Here is a 23,139-nt window from a genome sequence, read left to right as displayed (position 1 = left end):
TCTATGTGTTAATAGAACCACATTTCACAGCAATTAATTTTCAGTATTTACTTGGTACTGATTGGCTAACATTTTAGTTTTTAAAATGGTCTTCTTAAGACAAGTGATAACATTTTTCATCTTGTACAAAATTATATGTATGTTTGTACAGGATAAAATATATGTATTTTGTGCAGTGTATATATATATATATATATATATATATATATCATTAAACACAAATAAAAACCTAGAGGGTCAACATAAATAAAATAAAACTTTATTTTTTTTAATAAAATTACGTTTTGGGTAAAGAAAAGAAAGTGTGTCATTTCTTTACTAGTACAGACAATTTTTTATCCAAAAGAATACATTGTGTTTTATTGTGTCATTTGTCTGAATACAGACTCAGTGGAATATCTAAATGATACCCTGCTCTGAACTCCAAGTTGAAAGTAAGTTTTTATTATACTTGAGGGAAACAATGGGTTCAGCTGCTTATTGCAAAGAGCAATTGTCAAGGGAGAGTTAAACTCAATTACTGTAACCATACTGAATAAAAAATACTGCCAAGAACAAAAATACGCCTGGGTAAAGACAGCCACTGAATAAAAAAATCGACATAAAGCGTATCAAATATTTATTTATCTGGGCAACAAAGGACTATGATACATTGACAGGCATGGAAACTACTGCCAGCACAACTCAATACAATACAACTATAACTGCTTCCAATATGGCCAGTAGAAATACAGGATACCAGGTGGTCCCAAATATTTGAAGTTCTTTGGGGGGGTGGGAAAAAGGGCAAAGAAAAGAAAAACTAAACCTTGATCTAAAAGACAATATTAATTTATTGCTCTGATGATACTTTCAGGAGGACAGTGGGTGAAAATGAACTTTTTTTTTTCCACAACACTTAATAGTTGTAAAACCACTAACGTTTAAAAATCTTGCCTGGATCCAACATCACTTTATTTTTTTTTCTTTTTCAATGAGAAACTAAATGTAATACTAATTATATATAAAAATTCAATTTTCTTTTGTTTGTTCAGCTGCTTCATTGTCGCCTTTAACATGCTACAACAGGGCTAAAAATGATGAATCCCAGAGAAAAACAAAACAAAACAAAAAAATCTGATTTCTAAATAAGTACCATGAACCACATGATGAACTAAGAAGGGAAGATTTAAAACCCACTAAACAAGAGGTAAACAAGATCACCAGATAAATAAAAAAAGGCTTAAAACAGACTCACCATATTTACAGTTCCCATTAAATTACACATAAATAAATATATACATACATAAACACTGATTCCCTTATATAATAACTGTGAATCGTGTCGCAATAGGAAGTTCAAGTTGGTCGCTTTACCTTGGACAGGAAAAAGTTCTACAACTGAAGACATGACATGGAATTGCGTGTGTTTTGTGTTCAAGTTTATTCACAATACTGATAGAATGTCATCAAACCTTTTTGCCTTTTGTTTTTCTTTAGGTTTGTTTTTGTTTTGTTTTTTTAATATGGCTACAATCTTAACTGAAGTTTATGCAAGGGGAGTTGGTGATTCAGTCCGATGAAGCTCATAGATTTATATTTTAGTATTATTTATTAATTTGCTTTTATTTCTTTTTATATATTTTTAGAAAAAAAGTTCCTTTTCTTTTTGTTTGTTTTGTTTTTTTATTTTTTTCCTCTTTTTGCTTTTTTTTTTTTTTTTTTTAAAAAAGTTCACAAACTCAGACAGAACTTTTTTCTTTGCTGGCTCCATCGCCCATTTCTGTTCTCTCAGGCTCCAAACCAGGGTAAGGAGGTGTGGGGAAGTAACTGGGAGCATATGAAGTGCTGAAAGCTGGAAGCGAGGAAGGATAGCATAGTCCTGCGGAGTTAGAGAACAGGCTGGGCAGAAGGGCATTGATTTTGTTGCTGTAGCCTGGGGTGATTGGAGAGGGAGGGAGGGAGCTAGGAGGGGGATGAATGGATGGATGGATGGATGGATGGATGCAGGAAGGGGGGAAATCCTCACTTTCGGTGCTTCTCCTCTTTGTCGCCGCTTTTGGTGCTGTTGTCTGTGTGGTTGTTGGGGTTGTTGCTGAGGTACATTTTGTCCATGGCCTTGAGCGCCTCGGTGAGATAGTTCTGCAGGGCGGTAACGGCGGCGCACACCGCAGGGCTGCCGAATCCATGAGAGATGAGGTTGAAGTGGGTCAGGCAGCTCTGGATGCCCGGCTCCAGGATAGGGTTGGGCCGAGAGTTCCCCAGGGGAGATCGGTCCTGAGCCAGCAGGTCGGTGAACTCTTTACAGATCTGTCTGCAGTACAAATGGAGCAGTGAGAGAGAGAGAGAGAGAGAGATGAACCATTGTTGTCAGCAGCGAAGCCAGTGCAGTCTTCCTGCTAGATTACACAAGTCTTCAGATCAAGGGGACTGTTCCCCCTGTACACACATAGCCTCTCTCTGAGTCACACACACAAACTCTGTCTCTCTTTCTCACACAAATACATATACACATATCTCTCACTCACCATGGCACACAGACAAGCATCTTCCCCGCCACCTCTCTCACTCCCAGATGCACACAAACATTTCTCTCTTTCACAACACACACATACTTCTTTTTTCACACACCGTCTCTCTCCCACACACACACACACACACACACACACACACGGAGAAATTTCTTTCACACTCACGCACACATTTCACTCACTCACACTCTCTCATGTATCCTCTACCTCTCATATAAAAACTCACTCACAAACACACCCAAAAGGCACCAAACATTTCAAACACATCATGAATCACTCTCCTGCACACACATACACTAACACCCCAAACGTTTCAATCCTACGCAGGTCATCACAATATTTCTATGTCCCTCCTCCAATGTTTTATTTTGGCACATTATCAATAAGAAGCTTAGAGTATCTCTGCAATACGGAACAGGATATATGGTGAGTAATATTGAAAGGGTGGCTCAGGTATTTATTTGCCTTGTGGAAGATCCTGTTTTTGAAACAGGAGAGATTTATTCTCTTCTCCAAAAAGCTAGACAATGGCTGTGGCAGGAGGAAAGCCAAGGTTTACTGGGTACGGGCCAGAGAGGTGACGTTAAGGATTTAAATTAGTCTCTTAAAAAAATTTATTATGTGTATATATATATATATATAGTTTAAATGAGACTTTCTCCACAAAGGCCAGCGTGACACTGGCTGGGATCCAGAAACTTCCTCTCATGGAGGTGGAAAGGAAGGATACAGGGCTATATGGACATTGTGCATAAGTTATATTTTATTTCACAATCACCGCACAAATTGTTGAGAAAATAATACCTTATAGTAGAGATTAGATGCGTTTTGAAACAGTTTGTATTCTAAAACCTCTGTTAATGTCTTCCAGCCATAAACTGGCTCCCATCCTCTGCCTGCGCCCTCTGGCACTGTGCCCTTTAGTGACATCTCCATTGGTAATTAAGGGCTACTAAACAACCCTTTTAATTTCCAGCAAACATAGCAAAACAATCATTTTCTTTTCACACACCACCTGGAAGCCTAGACAGCCCCACCAATGATAAACTCCACTTGCATTTTAACTGCATACAGATTGTCATTTAAAATATATTTGTAATATCCCTATATTCACTAAGTAACAGAGCTGCTTAGAAAAAAAGATTTAATGAATTGGAATCAGTTTAATGTGCCAGTTTTATTTTACTGTCAATAGAAAACCTTCCCCTAGTGTCTAAATTGATAAAGGCCCAGCAAATGTTTTCCTTTAAGGAATTATTGTTTTTCTTTAAATAAACATCCATCCAACATTTCACAACCTGCTTTCAAAAAAATCTGCATAAACTCACTTTAGAAAATAAAGCCGGTTATATACTTTTTGCTGTAATATATACTATGAATGCATATTCACAGTCTTACAATTTGCAAAATCATTAGCCATTTACTGCATGGCAAAAAAACAAACAAACAAAAATAAAAGCCCCAAAACCTGTGCTTTTCTTTACAACTCAGTAACACAGCAGAAAGGTAAACGTCTTACTTAGTAGCTAGAAGCATGTTTTTTCTTGTGACTTGCTCGTTTGGATCGGAATGTTGTCGGTTGAGAAATTCAGCAACTGCTTTGGCAGGAAATTCTGTCTCACAGACATACCCAAAATCTCTAGCTAGATGCACTGCTTCTCCTGGAAAGGGGGGTGAGGAGAAACGCACATCGAATCAATATACACAGCACATAGGGCAAAGTAGATTAGCAAAAGCTATACAGTATTGCACTTAGACTTTCTCTTAAAATGTACTGCCTAGTGTGCAAATTACAGATATTCTCATTTTATTAATTTTCTTTCCTGTAATCTAGGTCAAAGCAAATATATATGTCCAAGAAAAGAGTTAGAAGTGAAATCATGTGTATGTATTTGTAACTTTAAATCTCTTGCTAAGTAAACAGATACACCCAGTATATATTTCATTTTTAACTATTTTCTTTGGAAATAGATACTTGCCTTGACATTATATATATGTTCTTTTGCAATATATAAATGATTAGTACTGATCATAATTACTCCTAGAGCTCTTCTAAATAGAATGCATTAAACAGCTAAGTGTTTAAAATTTAACTTGATCGCATATAATTATCTGTTCCCCCCAAACGATTAACCATGAGAATTTTAGGGTCATTCCACTGAGTCTGTCTGTTCTGTTGATTTGAAAATCTTTGGTTTTAATTTCCTGAACCAGTTGTTTTTTACTGCAGGGCTTCCTGCCATTAGCTCCAGCTCCGGAAGAACGCATGCGCCAATTAGGGCTTCAAAGCCTCAGTCCAGTGAGCTTGTTTCCATAAAATGGAGCGGATCATAAACAATAACAGTACTCCAGAAACTGCCTCATCGCCATGGGACTCAAAGTCCAAACAATTTTTATACTATCATCCAAAAAAATTAGCCACCATTACCAGTTTATCTGAAAAATCAACCCATAATTCTTATTTTTTTTAATAATTCCTTAAAGCCCTCTTATGTGAAGACCAAATAGAACAATAGATGACTGTAAAATACTCTCCACCTTCATTAACATCACAAATAATATTAGCATCCACCAGATCTAGACTTTTTGCAAGTTCTCTTGTTTTTTATTTTTCTTACACTAGAGTGCTGGTGCAATTATAAAGCCATTTTAGATCAGAAAGACTTACTCAGCAGTAAAAATATAATGGACTTAATAACCAAAGTGATACTATTGTATTAAAAATCAACTCTGGCAATTTTATGTTTTTACTTCATTTCTTATGATACAAAGCAAAAAAGAATAAAGCTATAAAATCCCTCCAGCACAACCAAACTTAAGCTAACTTAAGCATCCTTAAAAGCACTCTGCAGAATCAATCAAAATCAGTGTAAAGGAAAGTCAAAAACAAAACTGGAGAGGAGGAAAGATATTTTAGACTGACCCGGATTAATTTTTTTGTAAGCATCTGTTACAAAGTAACCATTTTAACCAAATGATTGCATCTCTTTCAGCTTTCCACATTAGAAATATTAAAGTACATGAAGTCTGAAGGCTTAAAGAAGTTGCACCTTTTCATCTAAGAGTAAAACAGTGAAGCATGGTGTAATAAAACGAGCATATGTTCTGAAAATGAGAACCAAAAGAAAAAAGAAATGTGGGTAGGGGAAGAGTACAACTTTGAGGCTTTCAGGACACTGTTAAATCATGACTTAGGTCAAGGATTCCCAAATTAATTCAGGAAGCAATGGTCTCACATTTCTCAATGTCAGAATAACTTAAATGATTTACTGTTATGTTGTTTATGGTGGAGAAGAGACTTAACTTTGAGTAGCTGCAATTCTTTAAATTTAAAATTGCTTAGTCCTCAGTTGTAGACGGAGGATGGAATGAGGGGACTGAACCTTTGGCTGAATCATGTAGCTTTCACTCACATAAGTAATACTTATGGGCCTGATCCTGCAGTCCTTATTCAGAGAGGAAATTTCTATAGGCCCACACTTGCTCTCACTGAAGTCAATTCACTACAGCAGGATAATTCACCTGAATAAGAATGCAGATAGCATCCTGAGTGTGTGTGTGCGTGCGCATGTGAATATATATATATATATATATATATATATATATATATATATATGGCAATGCAAATATGCAAGAGATATTTAAGAACATTTTAGGTTAACATAAAAGACACAGTTACAGAATTAACATTTTCCCCAAGCATGAAGATTAGACAAAATAACCTCCTTCAAACAAGGAATACAGGCCTGAAAAAATCGGGGATTTATCCTATTAGGCAAAAAATGAACCTTTCCAATCTTTGAGTCACTTACCCTCCACTAGTGATGTGAGCAGGGTGACATTAGCAGCTTTACGTCTCCCGGCTGGCAGGTTTAATCCTATTTTGTCCAGTTTTTCTCTCAAAGATCTCCCTCCATTTTTAGACTTTGCCCTGTTTCATACATAAAAACCACTTAGAACATGACTAATCTGCACCAGGTCATATTTCAGTTCCTTTAAAAACCTCCCAAAATGTATTAGAAAATAATGTTGATGATGAAGGGACATTTAGGAAAGTTTTATGCTGGGGAAACCTAAGAATGAAGAACAGGCAATTAAAGCAAAGCTGAATACAAAATTAATTGAAAAGGATATATTTTTGGTCATTATTTTTGAATTTTGAGTGGTTTTATAGTTAAAATGTTTTCTAACCTACCAAATCAATTCATATACTAGCACAGGGGTATTACAAGGTCTATTTGGCCAAAGCCATAATCATTTTAGAGCTCTTGACACATTACTACCCCTAACGGGAACTTTGCTAAAGTAGATTTATTTGCAATATCTAATGCATTATTTAGCAGACTAATCTAAAAGGTCCAAAACTTACGTTACCATTAGAGAACTTCACTGTGGTCAGCAAATAGATTAAAGTTAGAAATACCTATCTACTATTTTGAGCAGAGACAGGTTAGGATCAATTGTTTAAATGAAGCTTCCTATTCATTAATTCTGGATTTTATTCCCTACCCAAGCGATCTTGAATTGTGTGGATGAGATTATAACCCCTAGGTAACTACGAAAGACAGAAGGAAACCACCAATGAGTGGTTGCATCCTTTGAATAGAGAACCCAAACTTTCTAAAAAACCACTATGCCAAATTTCTCATAAGGGGGGACAAGAGACTGGGGGAGAGGAGGCTACCTCCTGCATCCTTTGTGTATTACAACACACACACACACACACACGATTATCGCCAAGGGTCCAAGCATCACTTTACAGCAAAATACTCCCCTGTGCAGCACCCTACCATAGCGAGCAGCAGCCTGCTACAGAAAGGGCTTGGTGGTGGCGCCCTCATTTTGTGGTGTGGCACGAGCGCCGCTGAAGCTTGCCCTGGGTTGCTATGGTTGCAGTGACCTCATGTGACGACGCTGAGGAGAGGGGGGCCTCGCCCTCGTGGCGCTGCCGTTGTTGCCCGTGGCCGGGTGCGTGCGATGCGGCGGCGGCGGCGGCTCGGAGGCAGGGAGGGGCGGGTGGCGTGGCGGGGCGGGGCGCGCTGTACGGCACTGCCGGCAGGTGCCGGGGGGGGGTAGGAGCCTCGGCTGCAGCCACGCCGGGAGGGTGCCCGGGCCCTGGCGCGCTTGCACGCGCCCTGCGATGAGCTCCGGGGGCTGAGGGCGGACAGCGCGCGAAAGAGCGAGCGGAGGCCGGGGCGCGCGCGCGCGCGTGCGCGTGCGCCTGGGGGGGGGGGGTTGCGTCTCCTCTCTCCCCTCCCCGCCTGCCCCTCCTTGCCCCGCCCCGTCGGCTCCCTCCTCCCCTCACCTCCGGAGCACCCCGCCCAGCAGGGACGCGTTGAGGCACTCGGGCGGGGAGAGGCGTCTCTGCACTTCCGCCACCGTGACCTTGTACTTGGAGGTGGAGCTGAGCAGGGAGAGGCGGCCCGGCACGGAGCAGAAGACCTCGTTGGGGTTCACCACCCCGCCGAAGAGCGCGTCCTTGTTGATGGGGATGGCGGAGACGGCGTTGCTGTTAGACTTGGAGAGGGACACGGGGCCTGCAGCGGACAAGGGGGGAGAGCGGCGTTAGGGCCCCCGCGGCAGCCCCCAGCCGGCCTCCGCGCCACGTGCGAGCGGGCAGCGGAGCCCGGGGGGCGGGGGCAGCGGCAGCTCGCGGGGGGGGGGGGAGGCAGCGCCGGGGTGGCAGGGGAAGAAGAGGGGGAGGGGGGGCGCTGGCGCTGGCGCTGGCGCTGTTCCGGACTCGAGCGAGCCCGAGGGCAGAAAAGACCCGGCGAGTAGCTGCTGTCCGTGCAGGGTCTGAGCGCTGCCGGTGGGGCTCCGGTGCCGGAGAAGAGCCCAGCCCCGGGTTACTAAAGCCGCTGTGGAGCTGCCTCTCCCGCTCTGTGGGCTGGGAGGCGACCCACTGGTCAAGGCGAGAGGCTTTAGCCAAACCCAGTTGCCAAGGCCTCCGTTTGCCCTTAAAGGCGGCCCATAATGAATAAATGGACTCACACGCGGATGTAAGGACTAGTCAGTTGTGTGTTTGGTATCTGGAAGCCCCCCGCCCCCCTCCTTCGTTAAAAACACCATTTACAACACCTAGATCCAGCCTAATAATCAACGTGCACATGTGCTTTCTCCTGAAATAAGCTAGGCCTTAGAAGCAAGTTGGGGTGAGCCAGCCACGCAAGCGAGTGTCTGTTTTTAGTTTTTAATAGGAAGGCCCCTCTAAAAGGGGTGTCACATAAAGCAAAATGTTTTAAAAGTGGGCAGAGGGCAATTCACAGGCGGTCTCAAAAAGCAGCCGGCTGCATATTAATATAGTACAAAGTGCGAAGCTGATGTATGGATTTCGGTACTCATCACTGCAAAAGAGAGTGAGGACTGTGTGCCTTAACTTGTGCTACCATGTTTTCGGTGTGTAAGACGAAAAATGAATATATTCTGGCGCGCCTGTGCAGTGTTCGCCAGTAAAAGAAACACTGAAGAGCAAATGACAGCACCTTCCATGAGAATGAATACATCTGACCAGAAACCTTGGGTGTTTAACTACATATCTACCGAAAATAAAAATCATCCTATATTCCCCACCCCCAGGCAGTCAGGTTCAGGCCATTGCTGGAATACATTCAGGGCCACCAAAAAGCATGCTGAGCCCTTGCATTAGCCAGCATTACTAAGCACAACTGAAACATGTCCAGATTATTTTGCATGGAATTTAGGTTGCATTCAAGTTCCACACGGGTACATTATAAATGTTTACTCTTTCTCTTTCGTCATGTGTGCTGCTTCCCCCCCCCCCCCCACATCTTTAGTGGGGATAGTCCAAACCTATGGGGGGGCTCTAGGTTTTGGATAGATCACTTGTGACATTAATAGCTCTGGGGAGGCTAATAGAGACAATAGGAGTTAAACGAACTCTTGAGATTACTAATAAAAGAGCCAATTATCATGTCGACTTGGAAAGAGCATCTCTTAAGATTTATCCCTTGCACATCTAATTTGACGTGACAAAGGCTTCACAGATAGAAAAATGAAACTTTAAACTAGCTTACTGTATACTGATTAGAATAAGAAAGGAGAACCGCTTTACATAGCATCATCCTCTGGTGGTGCATAGAATACCCAAATATTATTACCTTGCCAACAAAATATAAGCATGCTATTGCTCAGAGCGAATAATAGCTAAGCATTCAACTCAATGAGTTTTACTCTAACAACAGCTCACTAAACAGAATCCAAATGCAAACCAATCGCTTTCCACCTTTTCATCAAGAACCAAAAACTACCTTGAACAATATTTTCATAATCCTTAGGGTCATTTGAAAGAAGATGGGAAACCCAGATTTTAACGAAAGCACAAAATATCTTTTACACAATTAGGAACCATTTTCACAACCACTCCTAAAGACCCACGTCTAAACAACCTTCACAGTGATCAGACTAAAGAACCTAACGCCTTTTCTACAAAGCCATCTACCATTTTTACTCATCATCATTTAAAAAAAAAATATGGAAAACATTTCTTACCATTCCAGAAACCCCAAATTCTCAACATGGATAAATAATGCCACTCAGTTGGATTAATTGGTCTAATTACAAAAGTGAAATGCATTATAATGAACTAAAACACTAAATCTGAGATAATATTGCAACATTTTCTTGTAAAAACTGCAAACCGTACTACTAAATGAAAGCTGCTTTCAACACTGATGATCTATTTTATTTTCCATTCACAACCCTTTAATAAATTATATTTGAAAAGGAAAAAAAAGGGGTGTGGGGAAGCTTAGCAAGTTCTCTCTTCAGTAGTACCCAGCTTGTGAGGACATGCTTGGAATGCTAAAGGAAATGGCTTACCTTTCTTAATTACAGTTTGATCTGGGATGTTAATACCCGGGTCTTCTACATGCTGCAACAAAAGAAATACATAGGGAGGTAAATGTATAATCATAACAAAGGGAAACGAATGTCAGGAAGGCTGTGTGTGTGTTATCAATTATTTTTTCTCTTCCCTACAATGTATATGTAAACATCTGATTTCCGTTTATTGGGATTTTGGCATTTCCAAATTAAAGAAAGCTTTAGATTCCTCCCCCTCTTTCCTCTCCTTCGAAATAAAAACACCTGGAGTTGCCGCAAAGTGCAGTTGTGACCCTGAAATCCAAGTCACCGTTTAGTTTTGTACCTCAACTCTTTAAAAAGAATTCCTATTATAACAGCAATCAAGTACGCGAAGTGTTGCTCCTATGCCTACTGCCGCGAGGGCAGAGGAAAGCACAATGGAAGCTAGCGGGAGAAATGGGGGGGGGGGGGGGAAAGCACTGGAAATCATTTGGAAACATTTTAAGGGAGGGGATGCGAGAAGGAGGCAAAGCATTAGCACACTTTCACTGTGGAAAACAGGCGGAGAGGCGGGGGAGACTCACTGCTTGAAATGAAGATCGGGAAAGTGCTATGAAAACAGAATAAAGAGCCGATTGCTTTACTATTGTCCACTAGCAGGTTTTGTTGTTTCTTTTGCAGATGGATTTTATGTGCCGGAGTCAAAACGTGATTAGAAAGTAAAATGAAATCATGTTTTCTAATTCAAAAACTGACAGGCAATATAATGTCTGGCTGTGTTTACAAATTAACACCAGTGCTGCTGAGATAGAAGATTTCGCAATCGTTACAAAACACAGGCATTACCATTTAAAAAACTATTACTTCCTTCTCTAGTCTTTGTCCAACAATAATACTGATTCTAACATTTTCCATTCTGTCTTGGATTTATGCTCCTGTTAATTGTGCCTGATCTCAATGATTCCGGGTGGATGGTACTAAGTTGCTTTATTACAGGTTTTATTATACTCAATGCTCTCATTTGTAACTTGCCTAAAGTGCTTCTGGATTTAAGTATAATTAAATTGAGAAATGTTCAGAAATGACTACTGCTGCAGTTCTTGTGTTTTAACTATATGGGGAAATATGATCCCTTTATGCATGCACCCTAAACCCATAAAGTAAATGTAGTGTGGCATAATACTTTTATTTGTGTTATTTCTACACATATCCCATACAGGGAGGACTATTAAATTTAAAATCCCACAGAGATATTTATGATTAAATAATTTGCACCATCTACTGGATTTTCTTAAATATTTAGCAGTGATTTTTTATTAAAGGTTAACTGTTGCAGCAACGGGAGAATTCAGAATGACCTTTTTCCTGACCCAAATTCCTTTAAAAGAACGTTTTGTTTTGCCTAACTGAATAATACTCTCAGAAGATACATTCTCTTATTTATTTTAATTTTATTTTATTTGCTCATGCATCCTGCTGTTTCAGTTTTACAGGAAAAAAATGACTGGACTAGTTTAACGTTTTACCCCAGATGGCTTTCACGAAGTATAGCAGTGATAAGAATTCATAGGTGCTTGAAAGACTAATAAAATGATATGCACTTAAAATATCTGTAAAAAGGGCTCTCCAAGACCGTCCACTTTAACAAAGTACAATTGCAGGAAGGGAGGATTCAGAGAAATATTTTAGGTCATTTTTCTACAGTAACTATGACCTGGCAGCCAACAAATTAGTTTCTTCTAAATATTGCCTTCATGACGTTTTATTTCAAGTTAAAACAATCGATCAGTTTTCAACGGATCTAATTTGCTTACTAAATCCTCCACTTTGGGAAATGTATGCGTTTATTGCAAAACTGCTAAACGTAAGCAGCAATTTTCTGTGGTTAATTTTGCCTGAAGAGAGCTGTAATAAATTCACTATTTCCCCAAGTATAATGTACAAAAGGTTTCAAAATGACCAAAAAATAGCTAAGTCCATCTGAACATTATCCTTGCAACATGAAACTGTACTCATTAAACTGTCAACGGATATATTGTTGTAATATTTGATCCTGTAATTTGGGATGGCATTTTAGCAAAAATCACATCCAGATACCACAATTCCCCTCCTCCTTCCCCTATAACTGAAGCGGCTTTAGCTTCTTAGCGGGAGCTCCATGAACTTTAATAAATTTATTGGCAAGTTCTAAATCTTTTTTTCAGGGAGAAAACTAGAATTATGAACTTTGATCAGAAACAAATTCTTTAGATCACATTGCACTACTAGAGTACTTGCAAATGAACAATAGCCATCTTGCACTGGAAATAACCAATGTGCTAATGTCATGCTTAATTAGAAATCATTTTAAACTGTATTTATTGATAACAGAATTAGACCAAAAATAATGTATTATCCAATAGTCTCCAAACATTTAATTTAATATAGGGTGTAGGAGGTCTGGATAGAATTTGATAACCTATTGCTAATGATTTATGAGGTCATCCCTTAGCACTCCAACTAAAAGAATAAGGCAGCATTTTAATATACCTCCTCTCTGATTTGTCACATAATTCCTTTAGAGTAGAGAATCTGGATGTATCCTCTTACAACTTGAGACGTCATTGTACCATATGCCAATTCCGTAATCACTAAGAACTGATTTTTCTTCTTAGGCCACTTTCTTCCGCTTTTTTTTTTTTTTTTTTTTTTTTTAAATCTTTGGCTGGGAGGGCATTTAATGAGCTCTTGCATTTCAGGCTAATGTTTTTTCCCCAAGGCAGTGAGCAATCCCAAAAGCAAGGCCCAATGGCGGGATTAAATATTCTTCCTATGGTAACAGCTTATTGTCTTTGAAAATGAAAGATATTGCTAATGATGACACTAATTTGATTTATTTCTGTTTTAGTGGACACTGTTAAGGCAGAGGAGGTGTGGGTATAGCTGCAGGAACCTATTGTTCTAGGTGGGAGCCTTGGCATTTTTGGTTTTGCTGTTGTTTAGGTTGAATTCTTTCGTGTGACAAAAGCCTTACCACTCCTTACACACTGCCTTGGGCCACTATAATTTCTGCTGAGAAAAGGCACACACTCGGTCATGAAATTGTATTTGTGGATGAACAACATAGACCGTATGCATCCTCCTTACCGGTACATCTTCTATAGCATGAGGTATCGAATGGATAGGAATGTCTCCTAGTCCTGAGCTGAGCCCATGGGGTCCATGCAGTAGATCCTCATGCCGCCGGTAATCCCTACGAGGGTCCAGGCCGGATAGCTGGTGGGGTAACCCCCGGTGTGTGTGTAAGAGCCCAGCCTCCTGGCTTTGTCTCTGTCCTGGCCATCCTGGATGCTGGGGTTGAGGCTGGGCATGGAGGGGATTCAGGCTATAGGGGTCATTAACGTGGGAATAAGGATCTTGAGACTGGGGGTAAATGGGCTGGTAAGGAGGAGGGAAGTATGGGGGCTGAAAGTCAGCGTTGGGGGTGTGGGAGAGTGGAGGGGCGCTGGTGTAGGGAGATTGACCTACAGACCCCAACTGGGGTAACCGAGCTGTCCCATTGCTGGTGCCATCGTGACGATCCTGAGGGGGAATAAGAGAAGAGAAGAAAAGAAAAGATAAAATCAAACTGTTTACAGTAAAATTGGCTTGTAAATTTCACCCATCCAACGATTAGGCAAGATTTGCAATTCATTTGCTGCCCAGCAGAGAAAAGCAGACCTGGAGATTTTCCTATCTGTGACTTTTCTCTTTACATCGTGGCAACAAAACTAAAAAGAATTTTTTTTAAAAACAACCCATCCCAGTGGAAATGCAGTATGTATTTACAATAGATACTGCCCAGAATTCGTATTCTTACATTGGAGTATGAAACATTTCTTTAAAAAGATTTGTTTTTAAATGGACATTGTTCTTAAAAAAAAAAAAATCAACCTCACCAGTACCAAAATTTATTCTGCTGGCTTTAAACAGAACTAAAACAATGTTTTTGTTTACATTATCTTTAATGTATCTAAGCAAAAGAGATACTCAAAGAGCACTGCCATTTTATTACGATTAAACATAGAAGTGTGTCTAAAATGCTTGAAATAAAGCAATCATTTAAATTACAAGTTTCACAAATGTTTAAACACGATATTACGATATGCCTTTTCACCCCCCTTCAATAGATACGCGCTGCTTTCTAGAGATTTATGCTTCAGGATACAATTTAAATGAAAAATATTTAATTGAGGTAGAAAGCAAATCGAAGGAGATACAATACTGCATAAATAATGAAAAGGTAGAACATCTTAAGACACACAGCTGGATAAATATAAACAAAAATAAAATGGATGCGCATTATTTTGTCCGTTTATAATTGGAACTGGGGGAAAGGGTTACCAAATAAAAGCCCATAGGTATGTCTAAGATAAATGAATAGCCCCCAAAGAGGAAAGGAAAGATAAGAGAGCTATCATTACATGATATAGATTGTATAGCACATGAGGTTATTATCTCGAAAAAGGAGAAAAGATGAAATACTGAAGATAGCCCAGTTACAAGTGGGAAAGTGAAGAAATAAAGGCGGATATGGTATGAACAAGCCTTTTGTAGTTCACTTGAGGCAGGCAGGAAAAAAAGCTAAAAGATTGACTTGGAGGGGGGTGGGGGCAGAAATGTCTTCGTAGGAAACCTGGGTGTAAAATCCAAAGTACCAACATCATCATCGACAACAATAAGGCAAAAAAACCCCTAAAATATAATGCTGAAACAACTCACCATAGCTGAAAAACTGTGTACTAACATCTGCGAAGAGTCTGGGATAACAAGTCAGGTAGAAAAATCAGAGAAAAGTGCCCCAATGTGCACCCACACACACACTCGCACACAAAAAAAAGGAGAAGTGGTAGAAGCCCAGCTCTACACTATGACTACAAGACCACAACGCCAAGGCTTCTCGTGCATCGAGGAAGCTCTGCTATAATCCATCAGAACTTGAACAAATTCCTGATGCCCTTCATCTGATGTTGAAAAGGCGATCTCTATCCTGTCTTGATTTTAGAATTCAAAGTTTTGTGTGTGTGTTTGTTTCTTAATCCTTTTTTTCCTCCTCCCTCTCTCTCTCTTTTCTCCTTCTTTGGCTTAGCTGCTGCTCCACTTGAGCTCCTAATAACAGAGCTCCGCTGCCTTCCTTGAGACTCCTAATAGCAGATATTCATGACTATTAATATTACACGAATACTTAATAAGGGAAGAATGGCTGGAAATCGAGCGTGAAGCGAGGAAGCAACTCAAGGCAGAGTCTGTTCTAAATGACGTCCATTGAATGAAGAATCAGTGTATCTAATCAGGGATGGAGGAGAGAGAGGGAGAGGGAGAGAGACAAAAAGGGAGAGAGAGGGAGAGAGAGGGGACATGCTGCTGCGTCTGACGAATCACAGGAAAGGGGCAACATTTTAAAAGGTTGCAGGGCACGCAAAAGTGAAAGAGAAAGAGATGCAGGGAGAGGGAGAGGGTGGGAAACGGAGTGAGACGGGGGGGGGGAAGAGAAGAGTGGGGAAGGGAGGAGAGAAAGGGAGAGGGGGGAATGGGAAGGAGAGGGAGGAAGAGACAGGGGTTGGGAGAGGGGACCCCCAAGTCAGCATTAAAGAGCGGGGCACACCTCGGGCTGCTGCTGCGAGTATCCTGCTGCCTCAAATGCCAGGGACAGCAGCTGCTGGGCGCCTGCTCCTCTCTTGGTGCCCGAGCCGCTCTCGGGCCCTTTGCGGCAGTCTCCGCCGCCACCGCCTTTCAGCTGGGGCTGATCCGCGGGGCCAAGCTGCTCTCCCGCCTGCGGCGCCTCGCCGAGCCGCACCTCCATGGTCCGACGGCCCCAACTCAGCCCGCCGCGAGAGCCGCGGAGAGGGGCAGGGCCGGGGCCGGGGCCGGGGCCGGGGCCCGGGCTGCAGCGCCGCCGCCTCCCCCGCTACCTGCGACCCCCTCTTTGCCGTTCAGTCCCCGCTTGATCCCAGCGCGGAATCAGGCCGGAGAGAGGCGCCGGGGCTCAGCCCCAGTCGCGTCCTGCCAAGGAGTCCCGGAAGCGAGCCGGGGAACTTGGTCTCGCCCCCTTCTCCTCCTAGCCCCGCTCGGGTGCCGGCTGGAGCCTGGCGAGGGGAGCCCCAAAGTGCATCCGATGCGCTTCCCCTCCCGTTGGGAGGATCGGGGACAGGAGGTGTTGCGGTCGGGGGGCGGGGGGGAAGGGGACGGAAAGGGAGGCGACTCCCGGCCCTGGCAAGCTGGGGCTCCCAGCCCCGGCACAACCCGTCGGACTGGCTGTGCAACTCCCAAACAGCAACTCCCTAAAAGATGGCATGCCTGCTCCACTTTCCCGCGCGGCCGCCGCTGCTGCGGGCGGCCTGCGGGGTTCTCGTAGCAGCCGGCGCTCTGCCTCCTGGCATCTTCCTGCAAAAGCGGGCACGCACCTAGCCAAAGAAAGCTTTGATCCCCGCGCCGAAACCTGCACCGCCGCGTCTCCGCCGCACGCGGCCGCGGGAAAAGTTGCCGCCTGTCCCTCTGCCACCCGGTGAGCGGATACTCTCGCCTCTTGTCACACACCGTGCGGCTGTAGCGTCTCAGGAGAACGTGTGTCACACATGTGTGCCTCGTGTTGTTGTTATTATTCACTCTCCCGGGGTCGAATACCAGTCTGTTCAGAGCGAGCGCGAAAATCTTAATTGCAGCCCTGCGAGGACACCTAAAACTCCTGTTTCCAAGCCAGAGAAAGACACCAGACTTGCACCGCTATTACCTCTCGAAGAAACCACCGAAACGAACACACCAGGGCTCGTATACCGCACCTGGATTTAGCACCTCCGTGCAAAGCCACAATAGCACAAGGCAACAAAAGAGACTTACAGATCCACACCCACAGTTACACACCGATCCAGGGTGAAGAGGAATTGTTTTCCTCCTAAACCAGTCGAGAACTATTTTTTGGGGCGGGGAGGGGAAACCCTGATGCATCATTCATATAAAGCCAGTTTTGGATTCCCAGTGAAGACAAGCTAGCACCGCACCCAATCCGTTCAATTTGTCATCTGTAGACAGAATCACCCCCCAAATATCAGCCCCACACGGAAACATATTTATTTGAGTAACATGCGGGTCTAGTGATTCGCCGGTTCCTTTCTATTTACAGCATTACAAAAAGAAGTCAGCGGATTCTGAAGGAAATGAAAGACCCAAGATATGTACCTTGAAAGACCAGATTAGGGTTTCGATGGGTATATTCTCGCACAGAGTACAACCAAAATATGTTTTAAAAGCAGCAGCGCTCTTTTTATGACTCTGTTTAGATGCACTGCACACAGCAACTTTGGCGAAACGTTTACAAATAGCATTTGTCGGTTTCATTCTGTCGATTTGTTCTGAATATTTTTGTATCTATCACTACACCTCTCCTTCTCTCGCCACAGACGTGTATACTGAGTCGCTCATAGTAAAAATAATAATAATAATAATCAGGCGGATTTTGTTAAAAGTGGTTAAAATAATAGATTCAAAAGCTAGACAATTAATTAGGCTGGGTGTACGTTCAAAAAGGTTTGATTTTAGTTCATCCACTCACTGATCATTGCACAACTCAGTTTTACTAACTAGCCCTTACACCCAAAATATCATTTTAAGCATCAGTCTTTCGCAAATGTTTGGGATCCCTCTGGCATCTCTCGTGTGAAAATAATTCTTTCCTCTTTTTCTCTTTGCCTTTCCATTCATCCCTCCATATTGAGGGATGGAATCATTCTAGGTACTACATACGTGATCTAGCTACAGATGCTATTATATTCTCCAGTCTGCTTTTTTCTCATATACTTCTGACAAAAGCGATTTTCCAACAGCCCCAAAGTTCCTGGTTAAAGGCTCCCTAGCCCAATGCCATTGTTTCCAACTGTAAGGCTGCAAAGAAGACTGGCGAAGAAGCAGAAGTTTCCTAAACGAAATTCACGGATCGATGGATGCTGCACGGTCCCATTCACAGCTGCTGGGCCAGTTGATTGCCCCCAGCCCAGGGAAGCGCTTACCTCACATTCCTCATATTTGATATTATCCGTCAGTTTCCAAAGCATTTTCATGGATTGGCGCGAGAGCGGATTTGTTTCTCCCTGTCTTTCACTAAAGTGGAGCCTCTCTGGTATGCAGAGTGCGGCTGGCGGAGTGTTTGCAGAGCTCCTGTGAGCGCTCTGAGATCTCCCTCTAATGGTAGAAACTTTTCCCTTTTCCAGCTCTTTACCAACAGCCTAATCGCCTCATTAGCATAGCAACAATAGTCCAATTGCTCTCCAGCACAACAACCTGCAACCGTGGACACAGGTATAAAGGACCCACAAGCAAAAGGCTGTATCCAAACAACTGAGCTCTTTTGGAGGGGGAGAAAATGCGAACCTAGATTTGGGCAAGTGTACATTGAATCTCTCTCCCCGCACCCCTCCCCCGCCCCAGTTGCTGTTGCTGCTGCTTTTGCATGTTGGCTTCCGGCGTGGAGAAAAGTACAGAGAGAAATCAAAGAAGCAACCACTACTCGATTTTCATACGGGGGGGGGGAGTAATTGATTAGCCTGAGCAACCCCCATCCCACATACACATAAAGACTTTACTGTTTTAAATAAACCAAAGTCAGAGCGAGGAGAAAATAAATCAGCATCTTTGTCTAACGAGGTTATTCCACTAACACGGTGGCTTTTGTTTTCCTCCGTCCTTTTTTTTTTTTTTTTCTTTGTAAGGCTTTTTCTTTTGTAAACTGTTTTGTTCTGCTGGAGTGATGCTCTCTATTGCATAACTACAGTTCTTTAAAAAAATAAAATAAAACCCAAGATCCAAAACATATCCAAAGTATGATGCAAACACATTTGCAGCCAGAAACGCTTTTTGCAAGCTATTTGGCATAAGGACGAATCAAACGTTGTTGTTTCTTAGGTGGAGAGTTTCTTAGCTTAACAGCATCCAGAAAAATGACCAGAGAGAACTAACTCTGACCAATTCCCTCCCCCGTGAGGGGGACAAGATCCCCATCATGAATGAAACCAGTGAAGAGTTCTTTATTATTCGCTAATGTTGCGAATGCTGAGTCACTCTGTGGCGCTGACTGGCGTGACTCACCGGGCTGCCCATGCCTCCCCAGGTTTAGACAGGCACCTTCCACCCATGTGTTTCTTTGATCTGTTCGGCAACTCCGAAACGCCGCGTCCTCACTTACCCCCGGCGTTAATTCTAATCGGGTTCTTGGGCAGTACCTTGCATTGCCTTTGAAAACCCCGAAAGCCTTTTTAACCACATCGACTTCTAAACGTCCCCGTGACGCTTTCAACCCGGCCACTGACTGTGTCTGGACATCTGATGGGGGCAGTTTCACGGTCTTGGCCCCTCCGCCAGGCACACGGGTATGCGCTCTTGAAGAGGCTGAGGGTTGGGAGCCATTTCCCACATTTCGCTAGAGAATTATGGTTTTGAACCAGTTGGGGGTTATCTGAGGCTGGCGAAGGGCACGGGGTTTGCGTGTGGGTGGGTGGGTGGGTGAAGGCAGGGCAATGTAAGGCCGGATTTCTAACTAGACACGCTCATTTCTTTTGTAGCACTGCAGCTGGCTGGCTCTACAGGTCTGTGCAGCCTTCCACACGGCAAGCTCTCACCTTCAAGGAAGGATTTACCCAGCTGGAGGATAAATATGCTTCCCTGAATCTCCAGGCTAAACCGCACGGACATCTCGAGGAGATGAAGCGCCCGCTGCAGGGCCAACCCAGAGCAATGTCAGACCTACATACCTACACCTTTTGCGTGAGCAATGAAGGCTGCAGACATTTGGGCTGGTTTGTTTCTGCCACCCGAAATATCGTGGGCGTATCTCGTTTCTCTCCAATTCTTTCCCCCCTCGATGTTCTTTTGAACTCCCCTTTTGTCTTCAAGTGCCATGAGAGTAAACTGTTGTTTTACTCCTGTTAAGGTTCAGGTGGAGCTGGCAGATGTCTCGATAGTTTATGCAAAAAGAGGGGACTCCTGAAAGGACCCACCTTGCGCCAGAGCCATGCTCTGGAGTCAGTCGGGCCACGTCTGTATAAACGTCATTACCATGACAGCTCAGCTAATTGAATGTGAATGTGTGCGCTGAGGATCCAACCAGCAGAGCACAGCTTCGCTCCCAGATGATAACGGGCGTGGAAGATCACTCTAAAGGCAGATCAATAGGCGAGCTGCATTACCATTTTTGGTGGGGCTGCAATAGTCGACGCCTGTTGTGCTTAATTAGGTGATCTGGAGAAACCAGACAATGCAGGCAGCCTGATATATTCACCGACCGATTGGCAGAGCAGTTCCCAGCCTGCAAGGCCACATTTACAATTACAAGTTTTCCACGTTCGGTATCAGATGAAACAGGGCCGAGGTTTCTTATTGCCTCTGGATTTGCAATAAGGGCAGGTTTCGAAATCATAATGTCAGGTGTGCTAGAACCCGGAGCATTTCAAGAGACTCCAGCCCACTGTAATAACAGCAGATCTATCAGCTCTACCTTTATGTAAGCACGTGAGTGGGTCTCTTAAAACGCTGTTTTAATATTCCATTTCACTAATTCACTATTCAATATTCCATTACACTAATTTCTGACCACTGATCTGAATTAAGTGTATAGTTACAAAAATGGTCACCACCACATTGCTTGAACAACAGTGGGGGTATTCCCCCCCTCCCCGTCTCTGTAACTTAAGAACTATTGTCTTGCCCTCACTTGTTAATTCTTTTATACATTTTGCTGAATGGAGGAAGTGGATTTATGCACAGTAACACATTGCTTAAGCAAATATTAAATTATGTTTATTTAGGTGGCCACAAAGTTAGGTCTGAATGTAAAGCAAAAACAGTAAGAGATTTAAAGCAAGATAAACCAAAAATGCTATTGTATTAGAGTTTGCTTAATTCAAAAAAATCCTTCTCTTTTGATCTCTTGTACCAAACCCAGAAGGTAAAAATGCAATAACCTACCGTGTACAAAGTAAACTCTATTTCTTTCAAAACAACCTGCTACTGCTATAATAAATCAATCAATCATTCATTCAGTGAGTGCGACTTAAATATATTGTTTTAAAAAAGGTAAGAAAAGGAAATAACAATAATATTGTCTCCTATATTATAATACGGTTACCCAAAAAGAGCTGTTTTCTGTGATATAAGAGCGCCATGTTTAAATATTATATTTCACAGCCCGACTGTGGCTATGATATTAGAAGGCAATAACGATTTGCAAGAGGCTGTGGAAGTCTGCTGTGATGCCACCTGTGTGAGTTTCCCTTTGTCTTACCCATTTTAAAAAAAAAATAATCTAATTGAACTATTTCATCTAGTCATCCAAGGGCCCTGACTAAAAAAGAAGAGTCGTTCGATGAAGACACATAGTTTGAAAAGAAATTAAACTCTTTATCCAAATAATATGGTCTGCATCCTAGCGACACGCTGCTGCCCGTCCGATCAGACCTAAGCGACAGCACATATCCTGTGATTTTTTAAAACTGTTACAAGTGACCATTCCCGCATCCTCCAAACCTGTTCCATAAAGTCTGCAGAGCAGCCACCACTTTGGCTAAGTTATATATAGAGATCCCACAAATGAAACGCTCTTAAGAGCTAAGTATGATCATTAATTATCCTTGAAGTATGCCCGGAAACATCAATGTCTACGGAAAGAGTTACTTGCAGAAACTGGATAACTTACAGGTACACATGTCCATTCGACAAACCTGGGGGGCAAATTCAGTCACCTTAGGGAGCTGAGATCATGAAATCACTAGAGCCAAGGGCTTTTAAACGCCAATTACTTCTCTTGCATCATTCCCATGTACCTGGGAATTTCCTTGGAAAAGTCACTGGCTCGCGGAGATTTCCCACCTGTTGAATTGGGCCTCCCGGTGAAAGAACATTCCTCACCGATCAACAAAGAACTGGACCTGGGGTGTTTTTCTCCTCTATGGCAGGGCTCCTAAGCTCCCCCAAGGGCTGATAGTCTCATCTTTCTGGGCTAGAGCTCTAGTTCCATCCCCATCCCCACCCCGGCACACAAGAAAAGGGAGATTGCATTACCTGCCAGTCTCCCATTTTTGCAAGAATTGACATTCTGGCCGCGGGCTCCCGAACACAAAGTCCCTGCTGGTCATGGACTGAGTGATCCGTCCGCTGCTTCCCCGTGATCTCTTTAGGCAAATCCTCCTTTTACTTGCAACACGACTCTCTCACCTGGTCATAAAGAGCTGGGTGCTACCTGCCGGCGCCTGCGCACTGGCCTAGGAATTCACTCCGCCAGCTCATTTCAAAAGCTCCCAAGCTCTCCGGGTAAATGATGGATTTACAGCAGCCAGGGCAATCTTATCACCCGCTTCCCGCTTTTCTTTCTCTCTCTCTCTCTCTCTCTCTCTCGAGAGCCTTCCCGATCTCCATGGCTCAGCAACCCGCAGGGAGCAGGGACTTTGGTGGGAGCTCCTTCTGCTGTTCGCGGGCGGAGCGTCGGGGTTGCCTTTGATGGAAGGGGGGGAATGCACCGGATTCCCTCGGGACTGATTTGAAGCCAAAGATTGAGAGATGGAGACGGTAACGGGACCCCCAGAGAGAAATGTTTGCTCATCTTAACATGTGGCCGTCTACTTGATAGGGAGCTAACAAGGGGGGACTGGACGCTCTTCCAACCCAGCATCAATTGTCACTGAAATGGATTTGCCTTTATTGCTTCACCTCTTGACTAGTGTCCGGATCAGGGACACATCTCGCTCTCCTTAACGCTAACTACATCGTATATATGTATATTTGTAACTTTGCCTCTTCCTCCTCC

General features: G+C 43.0%; 1 protein-coding gene across 4 annotated transcripts; it reads right to left on the bottom strand.

The window, feature by feature from the left end:
- Positions 1–237: 237 nt before the first annotated feature.
- TFAP2A (transcription factor AP-2 alpha) lies at positions 238–22,524 on the bottom strand. Of its 4 annotated transcripts, none has more exons than XM_038390347.2 (7): positions 22,398–22,524; positions 13,461–13,895; positions 10,350–10,401; positions 7,816–8,047; positions 6,323–6,441; positions 4,030–4,171; positions 238–2,293 (listed from the first exon to the last, which is right to left on the bottom strand). In XM_038390347.2, the coding sequence occupies exons 1-7, from the start codon at positions 22,428–22,430 to the stop codon at positions 2,005–2,007; spliced, it is 1,302 nt and encodes a 433-aa protein (XP_038246275.1). In that variant the 5' UTR covers positions 22,431–22,524; the 3' UTR covers positions 238–2,004. The 4 variants fall into 4 exon arrangements, with proteins under 4 accessions (XP_038246275.1, XP_038246274.1, XP_038246271.1 ...); XM_038390346.2 differs by lacking the exon at positions 22,398–22,524 and adding an exon at positions 18,356–18,661; XM_038390343.2 differs by lacking the exon at positions 22,398–22,524 and adding an exon at positions 15,958–16,170.
- Positions 22,525–23,139: the final 615 nt, after the last annotated feature.

Source organism: Dermochelys coriacea, chromosome 2 (genome assembly GCF_009764565.3).
Source record: "Dermochelys coriacea isolate rDerCor1 chromosome 2, rDerCor1.pri.v4, whole genome shotgun sequence".
In the NCBI taxonomy this organism is placed as follows: Eukaryota; Metazoa; Chordata; order Testudines; family Dermochelyidae; genus Dermochelys; species Dermochelys coriacea.
This window is presented reverse-complemented; position numbering and strand designations above follow the sequence as displayed.

Bases quoted from the DNA above. Each gene is read 5' to 3' on its own strand.
- TFAP2A (XM_038390343.2), bottom strand. From the start codon at position 16,155: ATGGAGGTGCGGCTCGGCGAGGCGCCGCAGGCGGGAGAGCAGCTTGGC. The intron at 13,896-15,957 runs GTGTGCCCCGCT...ATTCCCCCTCAG, and splicing joins ACTCGCAGCAGCAGCCCGAG to GATCGTCACGATGGCACCAG. The intron at 8,048-10,349 runs GTAAGCCATTTC...TGTCCGCTGCAG, and splicing joins TCAAACTGTAATTAAGAAAG to GCCCCGTGTCCCTCTCCAAG.